The sequence below is a fragment of the Pleurotus ostreatus genome (assembly GCF_014466165.1).
Source record: "Pleurotus ostreatus strain PC9 chromosome Unknown scaffold_7, whole genome shotgun sequence".
NCBI classification, from domain to species: Eukaryota; Fungi; Basidiomycota; class Agaricomycetes; order Agaricales; family Pleurotaceae; genus Pleurotus; species Pleurotus ostreatus.
In genome coordinates, this window is record NW_023503162.1 from 1,972,960 (window position 1) to 1,997,227 (window position 24,268).

At 50.0% G+C, this 24,268-nt stretch overlaps 11 protein-coding genes across 11 annotated transcripts; 3 read left to right on the forward strand and 8 right to left on the reverse strand.

The window, feature by feature from the left end:
- Positions 1-8: 8 nt before the first annotated feature.
- On the reverse strand, positions 9-635 carry PC9H_009915 (uncharacterized protein; the record flags this gene model as incomplete). The annotated part of the gene is made up of 2 exons (XM_036779412.1): positions 9-239; positions 303-635. 2 exons carry the CDS (start codon positions 633-635, stop codon positions 9-11), a joined length of 564 nt encoding a protein of 187 aa, XP_036628801.1.
- Positions 636-1,573: 938 nt separating this feature from the next.
- On the reverse strand, positions 1,574-3,653 carry PC9H_009916 (uncharacterized protein; the record flags this gene model as incomplete). Its single annotated transcript, XM_036779413.1, has 10 exons — positions 1,574-1,828; positions 1,895-2,122; positions 2,178-2,215; positions 2,273-2,303; positions 2,355-2,546; positions 2,611-2,673; positions 2,729-2,905; positions 2,964-3,201; positions 3,261-3,427; positions 3,513-3,653. 10 exons carry the CDS (start codon positions 3,651-3,653, stop codon positions 1,574-1,576), a joined length of 1,530 nt encoding a protein of 509 aa, XP_036628802.1.
- Positions 3,654-4,102: 449 nt separating this feature from the next.
- On the reverse strand, positions 4,103-5,181 carry PC9H_009917 (uncharacterized protein; the record flags this gene model as incomplete). The annotated part of the gene is made up of 6 exons (XM_036779414.1): positions 4,103-4,147; positions 4,198-4,256; positions 4,318-4,399; positions 4,457-4,620; positions 4,675-5,054; positions 5,111-5,181. 6 exons carry the CDS (start codon positions 5,179-5,181, stop codon positions 4,103-4,105), a joined length of 801 nt encoding a protein of 266 aa, XP_036628803.1.
- A 961-nt stretch (positions 5,182-6,142) lies between these two features.
- On the forward strand, positions 6,143-8,528 carry PC9H_009918 (uncharacterized protein; the record flags this gene model as incomplete). The annotated part of the gene is made up of 3 exons (XM_036779415.1): positions 6,143-7,054; positions 7,105-7,442; positions 7,496-8,528. The coding sequence occupies 3 exons, from the start codon at positions 6,143-6,145 to the stop codon at positions 8,526-8,528; spliced, it is 2,283 nt and encodes a 760-aa protein (XP_036628804.1).
- Positions 8,529-9,046: 518 nt separating this feature from the next.
- On the forward strand, positions 9,047-10,867 carry EXG1_2 (exo-1,3-beta-glucanase; the record flags this gene model as incomplete). Its single annotated transcript, XM_036779416.1, has 7 exons — positions 9,047-9,291; positions 9,351-9,372; positions 9,430-9,608; positions 9,662-10,103; positions 10,161-10,274; positions 10,334-10,711; positions 10,769-10,867. 7 exons carry the CDS (start codon positions 9,047-9,049, stop codon positions 10,865-10,867), a joined length of 1,479 nt encoding a protein of 492 aa, XP_036628805.1.
- A 195-nt stretch (positions 10,868-11,062) lies between these two features.
- PC9H_009920 (uncharacterized protein) lies at positions 11,063-12,196 on the reverse strand (the record flags this gene model as incomplete). The annotated part of the gene is made up of 3 exons (XM_036779417.1): positions 11,063-11,208; positions 11,270-11,297; positions 11,354-12,196. 3 exons carry the CDS (start codon positions 12,194-12,196, stop codon positions 11,063-11,065), a joined length of 1,017 nt encoding a protein of 338 aa, XP_036628806.1.
- Positions 12,197-12,466: 270 nt separating this feature from the next.
- LOS1 (pre-tRNA nuclear export protein) lies at positions 12,467-16,359 on the forward strand (the record flags this gene model as incomplete). Its single annotated transcript, XM_036779418.1, has 13 exons — positions 12,467-12,702; positions 12,759-12,862; positions 12,919-13,335; positions 13,386-13,708; positions 13,762-13,902; positions 13,959-14,123; positions 14,226-14,400; positions 14,455-14,710; positions 14,768-15,323; positions 15,381-15,533; positions 15,593-15,776; positions 15,833-16,089; positions 16,150-16,359. 13 exons carry the CDS (start codon positions 12,467-12,469, stop codon positions 16,357-16,359), a joined length of 3,177 nt encoding a protein of 1,058 aa, XP_036628807.1.
- A 244-nt stretch (positions 16,360-16,603) lies between these two features.
- On the reverse strand, positions 16,604-18,227 carry PC9H_009922 (uncharacterized protein; the record flags this gene model as incomplete). The annotated part of the gene is made up of 3 exons (XM_036779419.1): positions 16,604-17,332; positions 17,394-18,077; positions 18,141-18,227. The coding sequence occupies 3 exons, from the start codon at positions 18,225-18,227 to the stop codon at positions 16,604-16,606; spliced, it is 1,500 nt and encodes a 499-aa protein (XP_036628808.1).
- A 531-nt stretch (positions 18,228-18,758) lies between these two features.
- Positions 18,759-19,509, reverse strand: PC9H_009923 (uncharacterized protein; the record flags this gene model as incomplete). Its single annotated transcript, XM_036779420.1, has 5 exons — positions 18,759-18,829; positions 18,904-18,997; positions 19,051-19,095; positions 19,159-19,255; positions 19,388-19,509. 5 exons carry the CDS (start codon positions 19,507-19,509, stop codon positions 18,759-18,761), a joined length of 429 nt encoding a protein of 142 aa, XP_036628809.1.
- Positions 19,510-19,781: 272 nt separating this feature from the next.
- Positions 19,782-21,278, reverse strand: PC9H_009924 (uncharacterized protein; the record flags this gene model as incomplete). The annotated part of the gene is made up of 9 exons (XM_036779421.1): positions 19,782-19,818; positions 19,876-20,031; positions 20,082-20,175; positions 20,237-20,296; positions 20,359-20,617; positions 20,674-20,743; positions 20,794-20,842; positions 20,897-20,984; positions 21,063-21,278. 9 exons carry the CDS (start codon positions 21,276-21,278, stop codon positions 19,782-19,784), a joined length of 1,029 nt encoding a protein of 342 aa, XP_036628810.1.
- A 1,083-nt stretch (positions 21,279-22,361) lies between these two features.
- PC9H_009925 (uncharacterized protein) lies at positions 22,362-23,734 on the reverse strand (the record flags this gene model as incomplete). Its single annotated transcript, XM_036779422.1, has 4 exons — positions 22,362-23,174; positions 23,225-23,367; positions 23,418-23,493; positions 23,552-23,734. 4 exons carry the CDS (start codon positions 23,732-23,734, stop codon positions 22,362-22,364), a joined length of 1,215 nt encoding a protein of 404 aa, XP_036628811.1.
- Between the last annotated feature and the right edge of the window lie 534 nt (positions 23,735-24,268).

Sequence of the window (24,268 nt, forward strand, 5' to 3'; positions counted from 1 at the left end):
ACGAATTGCTACTGGTGGTGGCGACGGCGATCACCAGGTTTCCTATGTCCTGCGTACTTGGAATGAATCTCCCGAAGCAGGTACTTCAGAAGTCCCCCTGCGTACGCATTTTTCTTTGGGAAATACTTTTCTGTGCGTTTGGTGTACGTGCTGAGGGCTTTAAGTGAATCAAAAATGCGGACACGGCCCCTAGGATTTTCGGTGAGGTCAACGAGATTGATATGCTTCGACAAAATTGCCTGAAATCGCGACGATAAGATAAAACTTGCTAGAGCATATGGCGACCCGGGCTCCCGACTTACATCTCTCGCTTCCTGAACAGTGTCAGGCAAGGGATCTATGTCCAAAACGATACATATCTTGCGCCAAGAATCGATATTGCTTTCGTCGGTCCCATAGATATCATTGAACTCCTTCACCATCGCGTCTTTAAAGTCTTGGTGTGCCTTCTTTCGCCAAGATTTGCAAAGTCGGTTGAATTCGAGGATGGCAGATTTTGCCGGGTTGTACTGGAACTCAGGATAATTGGCGAAGAAGGCAGGGAAATTCGAGGCGCGTCGCTCTTTCTTTGACTCATTTGTGTGTCCCTTTGCTGTGTGGGGGGCTACAGGGGGCTTGGAGACGACATGAGACATGGGCGGCCGTCGAGCCAGTGCGAGGCTTACAGTACTTTTGGACACCGACTTGGTGTGCAGGAATTTACAGCCAGTACCGTAGGCGTAAGTGCCGCTGGCGGCTAGTTTGGGGTAGCAATTGGAAGGTCCCCGGGGCGTTGAGGGGCCATAGCTAGCTCCTCGACAACCTAAACGTTTATGTACTTAGTCGCTGTTTCTTGGGGTATTTTATGGGGATACGAGCCTTCGAAGGACCCGCAACCAGAAACACTAATATAGCCAGCTTGAAATCTGGCCTTTGTACTGCAAATGAGCCTGGACAAAGGAGCTTGAGGTCTGTTCCCTTGACCAACTAGCTTCGCCTTTCGAGAGAGTGGTCGATGGGCCCTGGTTCGTTGATTAGCCGTTTTTTGAAAACAGGCAACGGAGAATGGTAACAAACACCCAGACAATATGTCTCCAGTAGTGGGGGCAGCCTTGTATCAGTAACATGGGAGGGGGGAATAGCTGGAGACGTCTTCGTGGGCGACGGCATGCTGCAAGCAGCATGTTGCTTAAGTTCGAAGCGATTTAGGGGCCCCTATCGTCGCGATTGTCACCGAATGACTGCAGCCACCATAGCACGGCAACATGAGTACGACCTGGGTACTTCACTTAGTAGCGAAGTTGATTTTCCCATCAGCTTGGACTACTGGATAAGCACGTGTGTGTACTTGAGTGCCCGTCCAAGAGTAGAGGCGCAAAAACTAGCATTCTATCCCAGGAGGCAAGGTGTACCACATCGTTGCATTAAGCACTCTCGAGGGATAAATATGAGTCACATTCTGCCAGTTCTTTCGTATTGAATTCTCCATTCCAGCACTCCGACACCTTTTAGATTAACCTACAAATAACGCTCCTTCATGAGAATACGAGGGCTGGACATACTCGTTGATGCTTCCCTGCACCGTCATGCGTGGTCACTCGCCGTCAATTATGTCATTGATAGAAGGTACGGATATGAGAAGCTCATAATATGTCCGTACAAAGTCCTGGATGCGCACCAGCGTCGGCCTCTCCTCCGGAACTCCTATCCAACATTCCTTCATCAAGTCCCAATGTGCATCGGTGACCCAAGGCTGGAAAGGGCGTCGCGGAAATGAATTCCGATATAATTCAAAAAATACTTGGCCATCCGTTCTCAGATAGTGGTAAGGTATTTCTCCCGACAATGTCTACGAGATTCGATACATCAGTGAATATAGGATTCCAGGTATACAAGAGGAGGTAAATACAAGTACCTGGAGCATGACCCTTCCGTACGAGAAGATGTCGCTATACACAGTGGGTCTGGGTGCTGCCGCCCCGTCTTGGTCGGGATCGCCTACTTTGTATAATTCAGGTGCTGTCCATCGAACGGCCCCTGTGACGCATGAGTTGGACGAGGTGTCTTGAACCTCGGCGATAAGAGTGGATAGGCCAAAATCACATATACATGATTTTGCTGATTCATCTAGCAGGACATTCGACTGCCGGATCACGCTGGTCATTGAGGGGGGCGGGTTGAGGTGGTGAGACACTTACCCCCGTCAGATCTCCATGTATCACAGAGGACGAGTGAACTGGCAAAGAAGGTTATTAATCCCGTGAGATAGGATGAGAGGAAAAGCAGTACGAACGATATGAAAGGCCGGACGCCACTTCATCTAGCTGATGATGATTAACTACCCTACACAAATAGAGGAGGATGGAGATACGTACAATTCGATAGCGTTCAGAGAGCTTCATGGTGTCTTTGAAATTTGTCATATAGTTATTTAGATTTCCCTTCGCAGCCCAGAGACACACCATGCCGACGGATGATGGCGGTCCAATGTCTGTTGTCGTCCCGAGCAACTCGAGAATATGGCGATGTCTAAGCTTCTGCCAAATTGAAAGTTCTCGACGAAGCCGCTACAACATTGGGTTAGTGGCCTCAATCGGGAGGAGTTATATACAAGCCGAGATGATCACTGACTTTCTGTTGCTTGCTACGGGTAGAGGCACTCTGCGTGTGGAAACGGGGGACTTTGATGGCCACCTGGTTTGGTCAGACATGTAAAGCTTCATGCAAGCACCTGTGAAGACTGACTGACCTTGCATTGACCCGAAGGCCCATTCCATTCGCCAGCCCAGATGTCTGCGAACCCACCGCACGCAACAGGATAAAGATGGGATCCTAGAAGCTTGATACGTCCAGTCAAGTCATGAATGAGGCGAAGTCCCTGGTCCAGCTCAGACCTCACAGTCTGGCTTGGTATCTGAGGCAGTGGCTGGAAAATCCATTGGAGATGAATTGATGAAAATTCGTGCCAAATTTAAACTGCTTACCATGGTTGGGCTGGGTGCTCGACTCGATCCGTGTTCCAGCAATCGTTCGGCTCGCCTTCCACGTACGTACGTTTCACGCACAGTGAGATTTTGCGCAAGCAGAGCTTCAGCCTTCTTTTTGTACCCGCACAGTCGCTCATGGAGAGCGGAGAACTGCATATGAACTGCAAGCCATGCTGGGTCTTGCATCCGCAATCCAGAATGTCTACTAGCCTCCTCTACCACGACGGCAAGATCCCTATATATTCCTCCGAAGTCAGCAAAAACGCCCATTAGACAAACATTTACGCCACGGACTCTATCAAGATCTTGCATGTCTCTGAGTATTCCGGCGCATCGGAACCCTCGACTTCATGTCGCTTCAAGGCGCCCCATAACAGTACTAACGTCTCCACGAAGACTGCCCCGATCTTCAAGAGTTCCTGCGTGACAGGATCGGCCTCCCCCGAAGGAAGGTCTAGAGTCTTGCAAAACGGACAGAGTCATTCATGATGAAGATGAAGATTTTATGTTGGATAAGGAGCAGCGAGGAATCAGCCTAGTTCTCACCTGAAGCGACTTGAGAAACGCGATCCCTTTATGAGCTGCATTCTCCATGAACGGTTGTGCCAGTATACGGTCATCTTGAATGATTGACTCGTGGATAGTTCCAATTTGCCTCTGGAGCCATTCATGGTGGACGGGCGACATCGTTTCCGGCAAGTTCTCATGATGGCACAGCCTAACGCCGTAGACGGTTACTAGTTGGGAATGAAGTAGAGGCCAATCACTAAATCACTGATCTCGACAAGATCTCGAGATCTCACATAGTTCTAGTGGTGGGCAGTTTGACGAAAGCATTGCAACAGCAACAGCATTTAGTGGACAGTATCCCGAACTCACGATATCACTGCGGAATCATGGCGACCTTCTTATGCTCACCTTTCGTTAATGTCATGACTGGCGGGCGTACCGGGGGGAGGGGGGTCATAAGAACGGCAAGGAGTAGCAAATCATATACAAACGTAGCATGAAGTCCGACAACCCTCGGTATTCGCAAAAAGAAGAGATGCTATCTGAGAACCGTAGGAGAATATTGGAATTATATCTAGAGATGGACGAATCAGTCGGCTTAGCCAAGACATGTGCTTCGTGATTTATTATTTTAGGGAGTTTAAATCAACTTTGTAGTTCACGGGAACTCCCTAAAGGTCATGTTAGAATTTGCAAGGCGACATCTCAAAGGGGTACTCACACTCATGTACCTCTCCTCATGGTTATGCTCGTAACTTCCATGTATGCCATGCACGAACGCTACAAGGGCGCAGCATCAGTCAAAATAATCATGACACTTGATCGTGCGGATTGGACCCACTGATATCAAAAGGAAATACGTCGAGATTGCTTACGCGGAAGGCAGACAAGCCATGTATCGGATAAGACACGCCGATAGTATGCTAAATTGATCTTGTCGATGAGGGAAGTTGTCAAGCCAGTAAGAGAGCCGAACCCACGTTTCCATCTAGTCGAAGGCCAGACTTGAGGTATGTGTTATGGAGCTCTGCTGACTGCTGTGCCTTGCTTAAGGTATATATGTCTTTGTACTGGGCCGCGAAGTCAAAGACCTCGTGGCCATTGTTCTTGAACATAGGCATCTTTTGCTCATACGAGATGGTATCTGGATTCGGACTGTCAGCCATCGGAACAATACGACTATGATTAGGGGACTCACATCTGTAGTCAGATCCTTCTTTGACATAGTTGCCTGTCTCCGGGTACTGTCCTTGGACGTCAACGCCAATAGAGACATCGAAAGTATCCCCGGGCTTTCGCGGGCCGTATACGGTATTAAAGTATTCGATTTGATGACCTTGTACGTCGGCGAGGGTGATGGTTCCAGAGTGCGTGATTAGAATGATAATCTCCCCTCCGTCTTCCTTGAACTTGGGGTTGACCACAGAAGCGCCTGTGTCGCCGTCGACGAATACCGGTGCGCCCGTGCCATACATATAGATTTCAACATTCCATCTAATCGTATCTCCCAGTTTTATCTTTCCGGTATCGTAGTCTTTCCAGTTCTGCGATACGTTGTTCATCACGTTGAAGGCATCACTGGAGGAAGGCATGAGCTCAAGGTATGATGGCACTGTGGGGGGAGACGGATTTACTGATAGAAGAAACTAGTGTCAGCGGGAGGACGCAGGGCTAATTGAAGATCGCGTGGCTCGAAGGACGACATCTTGCAAGGAGTTGAACAGGAAGGAAAGCTGTCGAGCGTTGAGGATTGGGATCAAGCAGCTTCATCTCGTCGCTTTTATAAGATTTTCGAGCGAGTTAAGGACCGGAACCGTGTGGACATTCAAAATCTGTCTCTATCCCTCAGCACCAGTCGGATGTCAACCTTCCGATATTTCGTCGATCGTGGGGATCCATGATGGGTAAGAGGTTCCTCTGGCAGCGGCTGGTACGATAGGCCGAAGAAGGGGATTCCATAGGTGGTCAAAATGGATTACCGATTCTGTGAAGCCGACAAATGTGATTCAGCAGCCAGTTGGATGGAGATTCCAAACACTGCACCTACTCGCTTGGTATTTGATAAGTGGTATGCAAACGCTGAGAAATTAAACGGAAATAGGGATGCTGAGAATTGCACAGAGGAGGATAAGAACTAGCGGGCTTTGGTATGCCCGACCGGTAACAGTGCACAGCGGCGTCACATTCCTGAAGCCCGAAAATCCTAGAAGAGCATTATGTATCCTAGAGTGACACCATATCAGCACCGTCTCAATTATGTATAATTGTACTTACATGTTCACAAGGTAAGTCATTGATGGTATATCGCAACAAATGCCGACATCACTTCAAGTGACTCGCATCAAACGCTGAGACCATCACGAGGCGTGGCCAACACGACATTGAGGCGTGTCCATATGACCACGCAGTTCTGGCGGAATACGCCTGGATGCGCCCCTGCAGAGACCAAGTTCAAGCTGGATATTGAGCAACATGGGTTCAATATTTTAGAACCAGTACGAGAGCAAGTAGCACTTGATGCAAACCACCGTCGATCTTGGTGAAGATCACACATGGGGCAACGAACTAGGAAATTGGTCAGATAAGATACAATATTGAAAGTCCGACGTCCCTCCCGTGCCGGTACCGCTATAAAGGCCCCTGTCGCTTCTTGCCCTCTACCACACATGGACTCCTCACCCTACACACATTCTTCCTCGAATTCAGAGGTCGATAACCTCTCTGATTCTGACTGGCTTGAAATATCAAGCAACACTGGCTCTTCCACGGACAACGATGACTCGGAGAGCGATCTCGATCGCGACGACGAGCTGAGCTCGATGCCACTGTCCCGTAGATCCTCCATGAGCTTGGGGAGCTCTCGCGATGGCGAAGTAGATGCTTGGGAGGGATTTGTGGATGATGCAGGTCGTATCCAGACACCCTCAGTCCTTGGAGTCCTTGCAGCGCCCATCGACGGAGAACTTGCGGCGCCAGTGGAAGAGGCTAGTGTTGACAGGGGACAGGAAGACGACGAAGACCTACGAGTCAAGGCAGCCCTCGATCAAAGTATGGTTAGCACACTTAGTGCGTCTCGTACAAGTTCTAGCGCACTCCACGCCTCGACAAGCACTGCCCACAATTCGTTCAACGATCTAAGACTTTCGTTCCCAGATCCCCTTACTAGTTCGCGCGACGAACTCGTGCGGTCCTACGGAGACGTCCTCGAAGAAGAGGACTCTCGTGCGGTTACCGACGCTAAACCCGATATCGTTGCGGAGTCAGAAGAAGCGGTACAACCCACTCTCTCGGAGAAACAAATCATCGGCCGTCCAGAAGTGGTCACCAGTACACAGTCTATACTCGACAGGCTAAACAACACCAAGTTCGAAATTGTTCTTTACGGCAATTCCTCCGATATCAAACTGTCCTTCGTCGAGACTCTGTTGCAGAAGATTGCCGCCGGCGGTAGCTGGATCTCCCTGGCTTATAAAGACGACCGTGCTAGCAGATGGTTCCCCGTCGAAGAGTTCACTGGCGACAAGTATGAGCATACCAGCTGGATTCGCGTACACGACCTCACGGGCGACGTCACAAGCGTAGGTTGTTTCTTCTCATTATCAAGAGTATTAAATCCAGATTTTCGTAGCCGACTACATTTAGCGGACATCATCCCTCTTTAGCTATCGTTTATCTTCCGTCTCTTATTCCGCCTGAGCTTTCAAGGCACACTCTTTATCTCCCAGTTTTTGTTCCGTTCCCGTCCTTGACAGATCCGGTTGGATCAGGCGAACTTGCCCGCCGAGCTGCACAGGATAATTGGGATTTATTGGATATCCCCACCAGTAAAGTCCTTCGGCTCAAAGGGAAGAATAGTAGCATCCTGTTCGACAGCGATGATATTCATGATGCCGAACCACGACAAGTCTATCTTGCGTTACAGCAGTTGGTTAAGAAACCTCTATCGAGTGGCTTTTCTGTGGCATTGTAAGTCCGCTGCTACATGTGGACATTGACTACTTATCATTCGTGTGGGGTAGAATCACGATCCTATCTTTGATATTGGGTGTCATCGTACACTCTGTATTTCGCACTTCGGCGCCGACACCGACTATTCCTACCCACTTGGTAGTCCGACCAACTGGGCATCTTACTATCCAGACTACGAATAGTCCTGTAGGCGTAACTCGAGCTATCGCCACCAATCACAGTACTGCTATCATCTCGTCTCCCATCAAAGACTTTGCGGTCGCAGTCGTCCATCCAGCATCTACTTCTTTGTCTGTCCGCCGGGTCGCTACTACCAGCAAACTCTTCAAGCCTGCGGGAAAGTGCAGCCAGTCTTCCACCACTGGTATTGCGATCCGCGATGCTGCTGAGGTGATGGTCCGTCCCTCTTCGGCAATCGCGCCCGTTGCGTCGACTTCGGCTCTTGCGGTGGTTACACCGCTTCCTGGCCCATCTCAGCCTAGTGTAGCTCCTTCAGCCGCCAAATTTGTGACCACAACGGTTGCTTCTTCGCCTTCGGCTCTCAGCATCCGGCTGGCGACGACGTTAGCTACTATCTACGGAGATGCTGCGAGGGCCGTCGTTCAAGCCGTCAGTCAGGATGTGAAGGAGTTGATGGATGCGTTGGATGCGCTACTCCAGGCCATAGGCGACCAGACTTCCGTTTTAGTGAAGAAGTCCAAGGGCAAGGCGTCGGTCCTCAGGGAACAGCTGAACTACCGCAACAAACGTGCAAAGATGAAGGCAAGAGAGTTGAAGGATATAGGAGATCGATTCGTGTCCTATGCAGGCGAGCGGTTGAAAGAGAGAGCGAGCAGGGCGAAGAAGAGAGCTTCTCAGCTGCGCGAGTCCTGGGCGAAGTCGGAACCCATACAGGCATGTTGGAAGGCTCACGAAGGGACAACGGGGAGGATTGTCAAGGAACTGTCGAAACACTCAAACTCGCTTAAGGCGGTGGCGAAGGCGCACGCGGCATCTCACGAGAAGATAGTGAAAGACATAGCTGATAGGACAAAGCAGCGTAAGCGTAAGGCGAGAGGCTTGAAGAGAGCGACCTCGGTTTAATGAGGACTTTATTTTTTCTTCTTTCTCCTTCGATCAATAATTGAAATGCTATTATTCTGGATACAAGATGTATGTAATCGATGTCAATGAAATATGTATGTTTAACGTATAGTACTGTTGGTCTTGAGTTTGGGGAGTGTCGCTAGAGTATGGCGAGGAAAGGGAACCTCAGACTAGGGTTAGGTGTACTAGGGTTGCCCGGACCGGCGATCCTCCCTGGTCCCAATGGTCCATCAGGTTTCGTTTTTCGCAGATCCATTCCCGCTGATTTCCAGCGACGTTCGTTTACCTCTTTGAACGATCAGACTTTCGCAAGAAGTACTTTCAAAAAGAGTTGCATTGTAATTATTGTGTAGCTTGAGACGCGTGCCCATCGCATAAGCAAAGCGGCCCCATGCCTCGTGGTATCCTCGGTGAGAGTGCTTAATATGAATCTGCATTGATGCAATGCTCATCCACAGTAACTTGCTTCTTCTCCATCATCTGTGAACACACTCAAGTCTAAATTTGCACCCTGGATGTTGTCGTTGCGGTCGATTTCCCTGGTGCTGCTTCTTTCGTTGGACCACCTACGAGTCGCAGCGTCGCAATGCCGATTGAAGGTGAACAACGTGTTAGATGACCCTAGCATCCCGTCGCCCGCACCCCTACCAGGGAATGGCACTACCACTGCGCCACCGAATGCGGACTCGGGCAACGGGACCTCCACTCAGGAATGGGTTCCGTTCAACTATGGCAAGGACACCATACGGGGTGTGAATTTGTGAGTGTGAATATTGCTCTGGATGCTTCCGAAGTCAAACTCAGTTCTATTTTCGCTAGGGGAGGCTGGCTAGTGCTTGAAGTATGTCACGTACAATGCCTCTTGACCGCGATCCATTGAAACTGCTTCCTTCTGTAGCCATGGATAACGCCCAGTTTCTTTGAGAGGACGAACAACACCAATGTCGTAGACGAATTCACCCTCGGACAGCTGGTCGATCGTGACGTCGCCCTCGATATGCTCAAGGACCACTGGGAGACGTGGATAACCGAGGATGATTTCAAAGCCATCAAGGCTGCTGGTCTCAACCACGTTCGGTGAAGAATCTATAATATAAATAGAAAGGCTAAATAATAACATTTATATGCAGCATCCCTCTCGGATACTGGTCAGTTCCTCTCACGGAATCTGACACTCAATACACAACTTCCGTCGCACCATATATCCCGGGTGCATGGCCATACCTTCTCCGTGCCCTCAATTGGGGGCGGAAACACAATGTTCATGTGATCGTTGACCTCCATGGAGCCCCCGGGTCGCAAAACGGTTACGATAACTCCGGGCAACGTACAGGAAATCCGCAATGGGCGGTCTCTTCCAATGTCAATCGCACAGTCGAAGTGCTGAGGTTCATAGCAAAGAATGCTGGAGGGATGATAGATGTCATGGAGTTGCTGAATGAACCTGGAGGGTTTATGCCAAGTGTTGCTGCCGTCATCCGGGATTTCTGGTTGAACGGATACAGCGCTGTGAGAGATGCTGCGGGGGAGGATATTGGAGTGATGATCGGGGATGCGTTTATGGGGGTCGGAGTAAGTTCGTTTGCGATAAAGTCGAGCGAAAGAGATACTGAAACTTGATACCCTAAGAACTGGCAGAACTTCTTGACGCCTCCACAAGGTCACGGTGTCCTCATGGACTTCCACGAATACCAAATCTTCAGCAAGCCTGAGTTGGCACGAACCTGGGACGAGCATGTCGAGGTCAGCTTCAGGGTCTTTGCCTTCCTTCCATCATATCTGACCATGCCGGGCTTCCATAGTTTGCTTGCACACATGTGAACACACTTTCCACCTTCGCGTCATCGAATCTATGGACCATCATCGGCGAATGGTCCAATGCGCCGACTGACTGCGCGAAATGGCTCAATGGACGGGGTAATGGGGCCCGCTGGGACGGGTCGTTTAATCCAGATCCTTCGGACTTGCGTACCTTTGGAACGTGCAGCAACATGACAGGGAGTTGGGAGGGTTGGTCAGACAAGTACAAGACTTTCCTGAGAAGGTGCGCACAGATTTCGTGGTCGCTTGTAATGTCGCTAAGGACCCATGGGCTCATCATATGGATCGGTCATAGATACTTCGAGGTGCAAGTAGAGATTGGGGAGAGTATACAGGGGTGGATGTTCTGGACGTGGAAGGTATGTGACATATTTTGGATGTACCCCGGAAGCTGAACGAAGTTTGGATGCCAATAGGCAGAACAAGCAGATGAGTGGAGCTACCAAAAAGGCCTCGAGGGTGGATGGATTCCGAAAGACCCCACTGACAGGATGTACCCTAATTTATGTTCGTGATCTTTGGACAGACGCTCGTATGTGTATTACGGTCTGTGCGCTGGATGCTACAATTATTTATTATGGGCTACAACAAGAATCAAAGCGTACAACGATTTGACAACTTGTGTGATATCCGGGGACCCGGGGACAACCTATATTTGTTGACTTTACCAAAGAGAGAGAATTTCCGATTCTTTTCGATAGATGATGGTATTAGAAGGACTGGGAGGGCCAGTCCGGAAGCCCTTGTAGGGCGTAGTTCACACTTTCTCGGACGCGCCGCTTGCTAGCTGCGTCTCCTGACTGATGGTAGCCAGTGTAGGCTTCCTGCATCTGGAACGTTGATGCAGCGACGGTGCCTAACGAAGGATCGCTGGTGGTAAGCAATGGCTTTCGCGGAAGATTATCAGCAGTACGCACCGAACAATGAATCCGCTTCCTTGTACAGCTAGAGCGAAGGCCATGTCAGCGCGACGCGCATACTCCATGCATATGATAACGTACTCCTTGTAACCTAGAGCTCTCTTGTTGTATCTGATCCCCGCTATAGTACCCACCACCACCAATCTGTAGTTGATTTCGCAGCTGCATCGCCCGTGCCTCCACTTCTTTCTTCCTCTTCTCCCAAGCATCTTTCAAAGCCTCGAACGCCCCGATGACCTGTTTCCAGGCATATGCATCCCATGCCTCAAGTTCCGCTTTGTGCGTACGAATATATTCCCGCGGATGAAGTTGTCCGTTAGGACCAATCGACATCGGGGATGTTGTTGTCGGACTGAGGATCTGCGAACCGGTATTCTGACCAGCCTGAGATGGCTGCGGCGACGTAATCGCAACAGCAGAAGGCCGATTCTGAGGCTTCCCTATGTTCTCCAGTTGTCCCAGCGAAGAATATGGATCAAATTGTGCGATGTAGGTTGGACTATTCAGCTGTTGTTGAGCCGGTGCGTACTGCTGCTGCGGCACTCCCGTGGGCTGCCCGCTCAAATAGCCGTAACTGCTCCCATTGACCTGAGCTGTAAGTTGCCTCCCGAACGTGCTCGACGGTTGGAATGGCTGCGATGTCGGCTGTGGTTGTATCGGGCTCAGGAAACCTGATCCTCCTCCTGGCAAGCTAGGGCCATAGCCTGTGGCGAACTGCTGTAGAGGCTGCTGCTGCGGTTGATATGTAGGTTGAAGCTGTGGCGTCTGGTAATTATTCTGTCCGGGTTGTATCCACGAAGTAAACTGGCCGTTCGCCGGGGGACTTGGCACTGAAATGTCTGGATATCTGCCCTGAGCATTGGAGGGATCGGAGACGAAGGGGTTGTTTGTGATGTGGGGGCTTTTGGGGGCGTAGCCGTACATATTGTCGTATATTCCGTGCCTTGGAATTCACCTGTATTTATCCCTTGAGAAGAGCTGTGGCGACTGTTGCAGCGGTGCAGCTGTTGTTCTTCTGGCGCGGTGACGGAGGCTGAGGAGCGGGCGCAGCTGTAGATAAGCGCCGATCAATTGCATCTTATCTTATCTCCTTTAGACCAAGCGAGCCTTTCAAGTCATCGTGATTCGTGATCGCTCGCAGACGACTTCTTGGAGCTGAACCACCGCTACGCCAGACGCGTCCTTTTCATTCCAATGGAGCAGGAGACTGAACGTGTTGCGCAGGCCATCGCAATTGCTGCAGATCCTGCCCAGGTGGCGCTTCACCAAGAAGCATTGTATTATCTCACAACCGTACAACAAAACGCCAACAATACATGGCGACTCGCATTGTCGATCTTCGCTGATGCCACACCCGATGGCTCGAGAAGATATTCACCACAAGCACGATTCTGGGCGCTGCGACTTCTGGAAGAATTTCTCGACAATCGGTAAGTTGTCGTGTGGCCCGATGGATTGGGGGACGACTCAATGGTTCTGTTACTAGATTTGAGCCACTCGACGATGAAGCTTTCCAAACGCTGCGGCAAGGATTCCTGACATACATACAATCGGAATACGTGTTTGGCAGCGCAGAGGCTAACGCTTCGTGTAAGTTCTCTCGTATTATCCTTCCCCGTTCCACCAATAACACCTCCCCGTAAAAGTCCTACGCAACAAATTCTCACATACGCTAACCCTCTTCTTCCTCTGCACCTACATTGATCAATGGCCAACCTTCTTCGCCGACATATTCGCACTCATCCGACAGGATGCATCCAAATTCAACAGACACGTTTCGCTGCTGTTCTTCCACCTGGTTCTCGAAATATCAGGCGAGGTAGCCGATCAAATGATCAAGGCCGCACGGACGTTCTCTACACAACGTCATACTCGAGATGGCCAGGTGAGGGACGCCGTTCGGGAGAGGGACGCTTCGCAGATCAATGAAGCCGTACTGACTATAATTGCTGACGGCGTGGAGAGAATGTCGGCTTTACGGGAGGCTGGAGATTCCTCACGCGAGCTTGGAGATGTCATAGAGGTTGTAGACTGGGGGATTCGAACGTTTGGCTCCTACGTCGGTATGCTGTCGCTTTCCTCTTCGTCACTCTTTGCTGACCGGTATACAAAGGTTGGATTGATATTAATCTCACAGTCACACCAACAACTGTCCCATTACTATTTACTCTCCTTGCCGACCCGTCGTTACCTATTCGTCTTGCTACATCAGTGGCTCTCCTCCGGATTGTGGCGAAAGGACTAAAAGAGCCAAGTGACAAACTTCAACTAATAAAGGTCCTCTCGCTGGGTCAAGTCATTGACGCGCTGGAATCAAAAACCCGCAATCAACAAATTCAACGGGGCTCGAACACGGACGAAGGGGAAGAGTCGTACCGCGAAGCTTTGGGGAAATTGCTGAACATCTACGGCTTAGAGCTACACAAGCTCATCGATGTGCGCAATTCGTTTAATCCCCGATAGATTCGTCGTTGACTCTATTATGACAGGATTGTTCAGATCAGGCGATCCGGACCGAAGCTACGCAGTACCTGAACCAGATACTGCCCGTCATGCTTCGCTTCATGGCCGACGAATATGACGACACCTCCTCCACCATATTCACTCTCCTTCATACTGTGTTGTCAAGCGTGAGTGGTGTGTCTTTGATATTCCAGGGTTGTTCCTCAATGTGCCACCATAATAGTACAAACGTAGTCGCAAAATGTCATCCGAGCCCATCGAGGACTCAAAACGGACCTTCTTGGTCTCGCTGCTGAATGTCATTTTAGAGAAAATGAAATGGGAAGAAGATACCGACATGGATGACCCTGATGACGATGACGTCGCGGCCTTCGAAGGTCTTCGCAAGGTAAGATCCTAATCCTGCCCATCCTCTTTACTTCCTTTTGGATCTCGCATCATGATAGAGCGGATGATGACCATACATGTTTGTGGTCTTTGTGCCGTGCAGGAATTACGAAGCTTTATGGATGGCGTGCTGGTCATTGATCAAGATTTGGTGACAGAGGCCGTGCGAACACTTGCCCTCAATACGTTGGCAGGGTATCGCAATGGCGTTGCGGTGAAGTGGAACGACGCCGAGTTAGCGATTTACCTTGTTTATATCTTCGGGGAGATCAACAAATGTAGGCATACGACCCCATTCAACTTCCAGTTTGCTTAATCTTCTTTCTTCGCAGCAGGAGGTAAAGGCCGAGCGGCCTTCTGTCAAGCTCCAAGTATTGACAAGACGATGCGGAAAGACGTGGACTACTCAGAGTTTCCTCTGACTGCTCACGGCGAGATGCTTCTTAGTCTCGTTCAATCCGGCATCTCCTCGTATCCACATCGCGCCGTCGTCATGCAGTTCTTCGAGGCCGTCACTCGATATAGCGACTTCTTCAAGGTCCGGAAAGACTGCATCATGCCCACCCTCGAAGTCATGGTTGATACTCGGTAATGCCAACGACTCCGACTGAGTTGGGATTGAATTTCTGATGCATCTTTCCTCAGAGGCTTGCATAGCCAAGATTCGACAGTCCGATCGCGGGCTTTCTACCTCTTCTACCGGTTCATCAAAGAAAATAAGACTGATTTCCCCTCGTCCGTCGCAGTGAACCTGGTTGAAGGAATACGGGATCTCTTACAAATTGAAGTGGAACTCCCAGAGATAGACGAAGACACCACGAAGGACATTCTCACGGAAGCCTTAAGCACACCAAGTCGATTCGACTCACAGATATATCTCTTCGAGACTGTTGGTGTGCTATGTTCCCTTCTCAAGTCCCCCGAAGAGCAATCGGCTCTGTTACTTTCCGTCGCGAAACCGCTTCTAGACGAATTGTCTACCAATCTACAAGCTTCTACCTCGTCCATGGAGCCTACAGCAATATTACGCGTCCATCACATCATCATGGCACTTGGAAATATCGCAAAAGGCTTCCCAGATTTCCCTTCCCCCGTCCAACCAGGACATGTGCTCCCTCCCCTTGAAGTACTCCAGCAGATTGCCCAGGCGATTATCGTCTGCTTAGAGGCCATGAATGTCTACAAGGTCGTCCGGGATGCTGTGCGTTATCTTGTGGTCCGATACAATGTTATTATTTTCTCATGGACAGATTTATAGTCACGGTTCGCATTCGCTCGAATCCTTGCTACCGCAGGACCTAGCGTCACGCGATACATCCCACCATTGATGGCCAACTTGCTCAATCGGTTCGAACCCTCGGAACTGGCTGATTTCATGACCTTTATAGGTTTGCTGATCCATAAGCTGCAGGTACGCAACTCTGAGACCGCAACATCCCACGGAACGCTGAATTGTATTCGAATTTACAGCGAGATATGCTAGGCGTCCTAGATGAACTTTTGGGACCGCTGAGCTCTCATATATCGTCTATCCTCGCCCAGCCAGTCGGTGGAACGGACGATCTAGTGACACGGGTGGATACAAAGAGGGCCTACCTCTCGCTATTGAATAGCATCATGGCATCTAAGCTGCATAGCGTCTTCACATCAGAACGTGAGTAACATTACAGATCCTCATCTTTGTCACGTATCTTACGTGTGTGTGTTCAGGGAATAAGGCAACGTTTGAGCCGCTCTTGGAGACCGTCCTTCGAGAGATCGAAGATCTGTCAGATCCGAGTAGCCAGAAGACCGCCCTGACATTCTTCGGTCGATGTGTGGCTGTCTGGGGACAGCCTACCGGCGGGCCTGGCGAAAATGACGCTATCCCCGGATTCGAACGGTTTATCTACGAACGGCTGGTGCCAACTGCTTTTAGCGTTCTGTTCAAACCGGATTACAACATCAAAGATGGGCAGATGTTCACGGTTTGTCTTATCATCATCATCATCGTATGACACAGACTGAACGTATATGATTACCATTAGGTTCTTCACGAAATCGCCAGTTTCCTCCAGGTTGTTGGGAAGACACGGGGTACGGAAGCCTATGAATATTTTGCTACCGTTTTCCTCCCAGGCCAAAATCTACCATCGCAACTCGCCGTCGAGTTTGCTACGAAGCTACGCGATTGGGATGGCAAGGCATTCAGGAAATATTTCGCAGAATTCGTTCGTTCTTCTAGACCTCAAGCCTAAGCATTTTTCCTACCTATTAGTGTTCGCTGCTGGATCCATTCTATGACATTCTTAATTAGTTTCACTGCATGCACTGTTATCCCTTACACATTCGTACCCTACCCATCCTCATCGACTATTTCAACGCAATCGACGTACGTATATTCCCTTTACGCCCTACTATATGACCCCAACGTGCCCTGAAATGATATAAGTAATAGACGAAAGACGTATGCATTATGCGTTTTGGTCCATAGTCTAGAATCTAGACGAAATCAAAAAGATATATTTCGCCGCTGTGTAGGCCTACACATAATCGGCCTGCGGCATCGTCGAATGCAAGGGATTGACATGATTGGACGCGAAAGGGGAGGGCTGTGTGAGGGGGGAAGAGGGGGCCCACAACAGGTCTTTCCTCGGGGCTGCACGGTAAGGTCAGTTTCATGAACTTAAATTCGTCGGTTTCCCATGAGCGCTCGACCCAGACGGCACGGTACCCAGACGTGCCTATGCACATTTCTTCGGGAAGGGAATGCGGGGATGTGGTTATTGGATATTTGCGGATTGGGGTGGTGGGGAGACGAGGAGTGCTGTTGGATAAGGATGGAGACGGGGATGGAGATGGGCAAGTATGAGAGGGGGAAGTTTTTATGTTGGGAGGTAGAAGGCATCGTGCTACGAACTCCCCAGAATGCCTCGGGGAATCGATAGAGGGGTCCACGCATAATACCATTAGCCCTCCTGATTTAGATATATCGTCGCTAGTGTGGTACTCAGCGTCGCTCTTGATGGGTAAGGGGTCGAACACGAGTACGGGGAGCCCGAAGTCATCGATTGTTATTATTTGCTGGAATGGAGGGGATGTAGTGGAGAGGAAGGGGGATGTGATGATGTCGGGGAGGCGGTAGACACGATTTATCAGTGCCATGTCTGCCTTAACACCAGTCACGACGACGTGCTCGTCGAATAGCCGGATCTGGACATTAGAGAGATGCTATATATATGGGGGGGTGGGATGTGAGCGTATCGATAAATGTAGGGGTGTCTCAACGTACCAGGTCTTTCATATACGCGGCGACTATGACGCCAGTCCGAGTGTTTATTAAGAGGAAGGATGTATGTGGTATAGTACGGCCTGTCAGCTTGAACAATTTGGCAACGACATAGTGTGCATGAACGTGGAGATCAGTAAATATTCCCAGGTGAGGTTGTTGCTCAATTGTATGTATCAATCTTGGAGGAATGAGTTTCGGCGCGATTAACGCATCGTCGTCGAGCTGGACCGAATAGATACTCATGAATTCCGAGTCGTGCAGTCTGACGATCACTGCGAAAATAATTTCTTTGTTGTTCCGTTGCATTCCCGCGTATGTTTTGAAGATGCAGGGGATCTCGAAATGGACGACGCGGTGTACGGATGTCATATCGTGCAGCGACCAAAGTGATATGTGGGCTTTGGACCGATGCGACCTAGCCATCGTGAACAGCCATTGCGAGCAATCTAAAAGCTGCATATGAGAGAGTATGTCTCCGTGATCGATCTTCGCTGTGCGTTTGACCTGTGACCACTGCTGCCGCCAGTTATGGTCAAGTCGGAGGGCGTGAGTGATAAGAGGCTGGAGACGCGATGCAGGCAGAGCCTTGGAATCAATGAATGGTGGGATGTCAAGGGGTAGATCCACTTGGAGTTGGTGCCAGACGTAGTCTGTACATCCGAACGCGTACAGGGCGCGACCAGTCTGGGGATCGCAATACACAATCAGTAGCGACACAGCGACGGGCCTTTGGTGAAATCAAATCACTTGTTTCAAGGAAAGGAGATCAATGGGGGATATGTGACGGCATATTTCCAGCAGGATGTCTTCGGACAGATGCAGCAACGACGACATCCTCTTCCGTCGGCGTTCGATATGACTGGGAACCGTGCCCCAAGAACGATGAGTTATATTATATGAGTGTCGTGGCGCAGTAGTGGGGGAACCCCGATCCTCGGGATGTGAGAGTGCGTTTAGAATTCGGTCGTTAAGTACGAGGAGGAGAGGTAGCGATTCTGTCACGTGCCTAGTACGGGCGCCTGTCGGAATCACAGACCCAGCCCTGTACTTATCTAATGTCTACAGTACTTGCGAAAGCATATGAACATCCGGGAGGGCCGCGACGCTTCTGGCCATGAAATTAAGATGGTCACAACACAAGTTTTCCTCATAGTACATTGACCCGGAGGGCTGCTCTATTCTTGACGTAGCATTAAAGACCAGAAGAATGAGGCCCAACTACTTAACAGACAAGAGACCGCGAGGCGCGACTAGCCACGCCCAACCTGCTGAATTACGCTCAGAATTGCGGAGTATACAATATGTTTTGTTGTCCAATATTAGATAGAACCAAGATATCGTTGCACATGCGCCTGACCAAGGGTCCTAATTCCTATGGACTTTTGGAGCTGGGATGAGCCCAAGAAAACCGAACACCAGTGCGTATAGACACGAAGCTGGAAAGCACGCACAACGACGTGAGTTGATTAGCCAAACTCCGCAGTGGGTTGTAGGAGGAAGTTTGGCTTACCTCCAATCACGCCCTTGAAATATCCGAGACTCGTATAGTATCCAAAAGTGTATACAAGCAATAGCCAACCCAGGACAATCGATGTCGTGAGGACCTGATGGTACGCCTTCGGTCTACGCAGGGCGCTGGTAATGGCAATGTGCTTACCGGTATTACTTTCGATAATACACCAGACTGCCGCCATGACCGATACTGTCAACAGTAGTCGTTTGATTGATTATTACGGGAATTCGAATGCAAATATAGAAGACGCACGTCGGGCATGACACCCCTTATCAAAGGGAGCATCAGAATATACACAAAGAGCAAGACAGTCGTGAATCCGAGGCCTATTGTCGTGAGCGCCGTCGTCCTGCGTATCCGAACAAGAGTCAGCCTCCGCATCGACGTGTCGTGCGCCGGTACAAGTGAAGAACGAAGAACGAGGCCTGTGTCATCCTGGCAGGCCTCATCCACATGAATACGAGCTACGTGGGAGACTCACCGTGCCCAACCGCTCGGCTCGTCGAGCAGTATCCTGAGTTCATGCACAATCCCGAGGAAGTAAGCCCCCGCCGCTCCGGGAATGATGAATTTGAGTTGCTGCATCGTATGATGGGATGCCATGGCGGTGCTGAGTCACTGGCTCCCCAGGTGGAAGCTTGTCGTGGTGGTCACGGTTGAAGAGACGGTGACCGCCAGAGTCTTCGAGTGGTTGGGGTGCGCCGGACCACACGCTCACGATCACTGAATTCACGTGCATCATGATGCTGGGGCTGGGGTCATAATATCTTCCGCGATTATTTTGAATTTCCATGATACAATACAAATCATACACTACGCGTATCCTACACTATAACAGATTATATGGCAGGGTTCAGTCCAGTAGGTGTTTATTTTTATAGCTTGGCAGATTCATCAGCAACTTTGACCACCCTGTGCGAGGAGAGAGATCGTTAGCGTGAGCATGAGCGGTTGAATAGCAACACGCACAATTTCCCCGTATTGCCACCGCTGAAAAGCATGGGGAGGGCAACAGGAGCCTGCTCGATGCCTTCCACTATGTGGAATTTTCGCTTGATCGACCCGTTGGCAAGCCCTTTTGATAACTCGGCAATAGCTTCAGGATATCGTTTTGCGTAATCAAAGCTGCATCGGCGTAAACATAACGATTTCGCATATGCAAGACGGAAACTTACACAATGAATCCTTGGATGGTGGCGCGTTGAGAGATGAGGGTGAGATAGTTTGAGATGCCTTTGGGCTTTGCGGCATTGTACGCTGAAATCGCACCTGTGATGAGACAGAGCATTGTCAGACGAAAGTTCCGGGAAAGCACGCGAGAAATATTTACCGCAAAGAACAATACGTGCGCCTTGGTTCAAGCGGGTCAGAGCAATATCCAAAATGTCTCCTACAATCGGGAAATCGCTTCATTTGACATATTTGGGGAGTGATTTTTGATCCTGGGCTTACCACCGACGTTGTCAAAGAAGACATCCAAGTATCCCATCGACTTCAATTCTTCTCTGAACTTGGGGCTCTTGTAATTGAAAGCCCCGTCAACCCCGAGTTCCTTCACCAACCAGTCGCACTTCTCCGGTGTACCAGCGATGGCGTAGACTTTTGCGCCCATCTGCTTCCCAAGTTGGCAAACGATGGCACCGACAGAGCCTGCTGCTCCAGAAACGAGCAAGGTTTCTCCAGCCTTGAGCTTGCCAATATCTTTAAGACCCTGAAATGATTGGGCGGTAAGCTAGGTGCTATTTCGTGTGAATAGACCGAACGTACGAAGTACGCAGTAAGACCAGAGGAGCCTAGCGTGTTCAGGTAATCCAACAGTTGTATTCCAGGGTAAAGTCTGCTCGTAGTGTCAGTCTTCAATCGTCTATCAGACAAAGATCAACTTACTTGAGCGGCGTCAAGTCCTTGTCCTTCATGACAGCAAATTCGGTCCAACCTGACATATACCGTCAGTTATGCTGCGAGCAGTGCCGTGGAACGTTGTATCTACCGAATGCCCCAGAGACATTATCTCCGACTTTGAACTTGCTATTCGACCCAGCTTGCACGACAACGCCCAAGCCCATCGCACGCATAGTCTGTAATTCTGTCCATCAGCTCACAAGCTCCCGCCTTCACCGACGCGCCTCCAATAAAGGCGGAAACGCTGTACTCACCTCGCCGATTTTCACTGGTGGTAGATAACTTCTTGCGTCGCGAAGGTATCCCCTCATCGCGGGGTCCAGCGAGAGCCATGTCACCTTAACCAAAGCCTCGCTATTTCCTGGCTTCAAGTCAAACGACGGTGTCTCTTTGCGGAACGTATTCGGTTCTATGTCCCCAACTGGTCGCTCGTTCAATACGATTCGCTTGTACTGAGACGGCGTTGACATTGTGGTGGTGGTGGTGGTGGTGGTTCGAGTGGGAGGGGGGATTGGTGAAAACAGTGCGGAGCAGATGGACTTATAGGTTGGTGATCAATTCGGGGTCGGTCCTTCATTGAAGCCGATTTGCGTTTTCTGATTTCTGCAACTTGGTGAGCTTCGACCTGCACAGGAGATCATAGCCGTCGGCAACGTTGACCCCGGTGCCGGTCTCAGATAGGGGATATCTCCTGTCCCCTATGTTGGGGGTAGCCACGTCCGAGACAGAAACAAGAATGTATGAAGGTTTCGTCTACAATATTGTAGCAACTCCTTGAGACGATTGCAGTGACCAGAAATCATCAGACCAGCAGGTACCAACAGCTTGCTGTTCTGTCTACCTCCTTTGAATCTAACGAGGGACTACGACCCACATTTATACTAGACGTAAGCAATTTTCACATCAAAGACGAAACTTACAGATTTATGATGGACGAACCAAAGAGCTAAGTATATACCGGTTCCGCGAACGTCGCGACATATACCATTGCTGGATTGGACCTCAGGGCTTGATACATCCATAGATCTCGTCGATATTGATATCATATTTTGCCAGGAATATACGTAGTGACATCAAGAGCACTAGTGGAGCCCAAGTCCCAGACACTATTTACGTCCCGGAAACACCGTACCTTGAACATTCCTTACACAGCAGTAACTGGCGTTGGAGTAAGTGGATGCGAAAGAGTTACGTTCCGGTATTCTGCCGTTACTATATCATGCCGTCTATGAACCCATGCCTGTTACTACCAATACACATTTCCTTCCAGCTAACTGCAAGATCGTAGACATTCCCCGGAAAAAATGAGATGTTTGCATGATGTATGAGTCAGCATACCAAGACCAAGATAGTAGTTTCGTGATGGCCGCTTGCCGCACGCAGACTTGGTGGTCCACACATTCGCCAGGTGTTCGCCGACGCTGCAAGGTTCGAGATTGCGAGTAGACAGTCGGTCATAGGGAGGCTGGCCAGATGGTATGGACGTTGGTTGTGTCGAGAACTGCGTCGCCTCGGAGACACAAAATTTCCACGTTTGGTATGCCGACGACCTTTCACTTATTTTTTGGGGTGTCTACGATTTTGCAGTTAGCTGGAACGCCTTCGTCCACTAACGTCTTTTGCTTCTTGGAAGCAGGGTCCTCCCCGTCCAGGAGTCGTTTCTGTCCAATCTCAAACAATACCTCAGCGTCGGGCAAATCAACTGGGACATTGCTCCCCAAACCCGCAGGATAGTCATTTGCCAGACATGGTGATGTAGCCGTGATGTCGGTGTTGCGAGACTGTAAAGGACTGTCGGAAAGTTGGAGCGAAGAAGGGGGCGAGGGATGAGTCTTGAGTGCCAGCTGCGTCTTGTCAACCCACTCCTTCACACGCAGGGTGCGATCGCGGAGGCCAACACGGTCGCGTAGTACGCGGAGGGTGCGGACCCCAGTCTTACCGGGTTGGGGTGACTTTTTTAGGGGAGCTAATTCTCGTTGTGGAATGGTCCCAGCATCACTGCAGTCCTCATCTTCGTCGTCGTCGTCGTCAGGATGTGGGTTGAACGCTGTGTCTGCCAGAAATCCAGCCGGAGGACTCTCACTCCAGGCCCTAAATATGTCGAGAATAGAGCATAGAATTGGGGTAGTGTTAATAAGCTTGATCTTTACATCCATGGGGAAGGCTGCAATTTGACGTCCAAGCTCGAAGATGGCGAACTTGGGGTGAATGTGGGAGGTCAAGATGGGCATTGTGTCGAAAGGGAAGTAGTGCGTGACAGTATCAGAGGGTCCCAGGGAGTTTCCCGGTGTGGGCATGCGCAGGCGAATGATAGGGACGAGCTCCATATCACGGAGAGGAAGAAATCGATAGGAGAAATTGCCATCCTAGGTATTGGGTCAGACAGGGAAGATTACCCACGTAGGGGACAACATACAGGAATATTTGGGAAATTAGTTCGCTCAGCATAAAACTCGGAGTGGACTCTGGTAAGGGAATCGTGATATTGCGCTACTATATCGTCGGAAGGCAACAGGCCCCATCTGAGTGCATCGTGTGAAATGTGAAACTGGGCACCGCCTGGGATAAGTCGTTCAGAGCTTGAAATGTAACACGCGATGAGCACCTACATGGAAACATATTGTAACAGGTGTCCAAATCAATTGTGCGGCGTGCCATTCCCCAGTACCACTCCAGCTTGTTCATCTGTTGTGCACCTAGTGAGATATTCACAGGAGAGACAAGCAAGATCGATAATATTCACAAGTTCATCATCTTGGGCAAGAGCTCTAGGAACTACGTGAGCGTACTGAATGCCGCTCTCTGGGCCAAGGTTTTGGAGAAGGCAGCGATCTTTATGGGGGCAGACAGCGTTCACGCGAGCAGCAATATTCAGACTGCGCGTTGATCGTGAGTCCAGCGTGTCTTCCAATTGCGAGTTGGACATGGTGGCAACTTTGCAGATCGCCAAACGCGACAACCTCAGCCGGTCTCGTGACAGTCTATGAGAGCACGTGAGATCTCGACACTTTATCATAATCTCATCTATATTCTGCTTTATGCACAGCGAAGCACATTTCTTACGGGGTATGACAGTAGACCCAGCTATCATCGGAAGGATGGTCCAGCTTCGATATAGGACAGATGCTGTCTACGCTTGCTATGTTATCCACATTTGCTTGACAAGGAAGAAAGGGACTAGGAACAAACGGAGCACTGATAACCAGCCGCATTGTGCATCAGAGAACGGTGAATGATTGCTGGCTTTTCAATTATCAGAGTCTCATGTTCCAGAAAGAACACCTTGTGCCGTTATCGGTGACGCCGTGCATCCGAGTCCACATCAGTGGTGACGAATCGGATAAATGTACGAATGTATGATGGACGTGTTCAAGTACCGAGAATAGCTATGCCGGGACCGCGCGACATCGCGACATCTACCATAGCTAGATTTCGAGTATTCCAATGTTAGACACTCGGT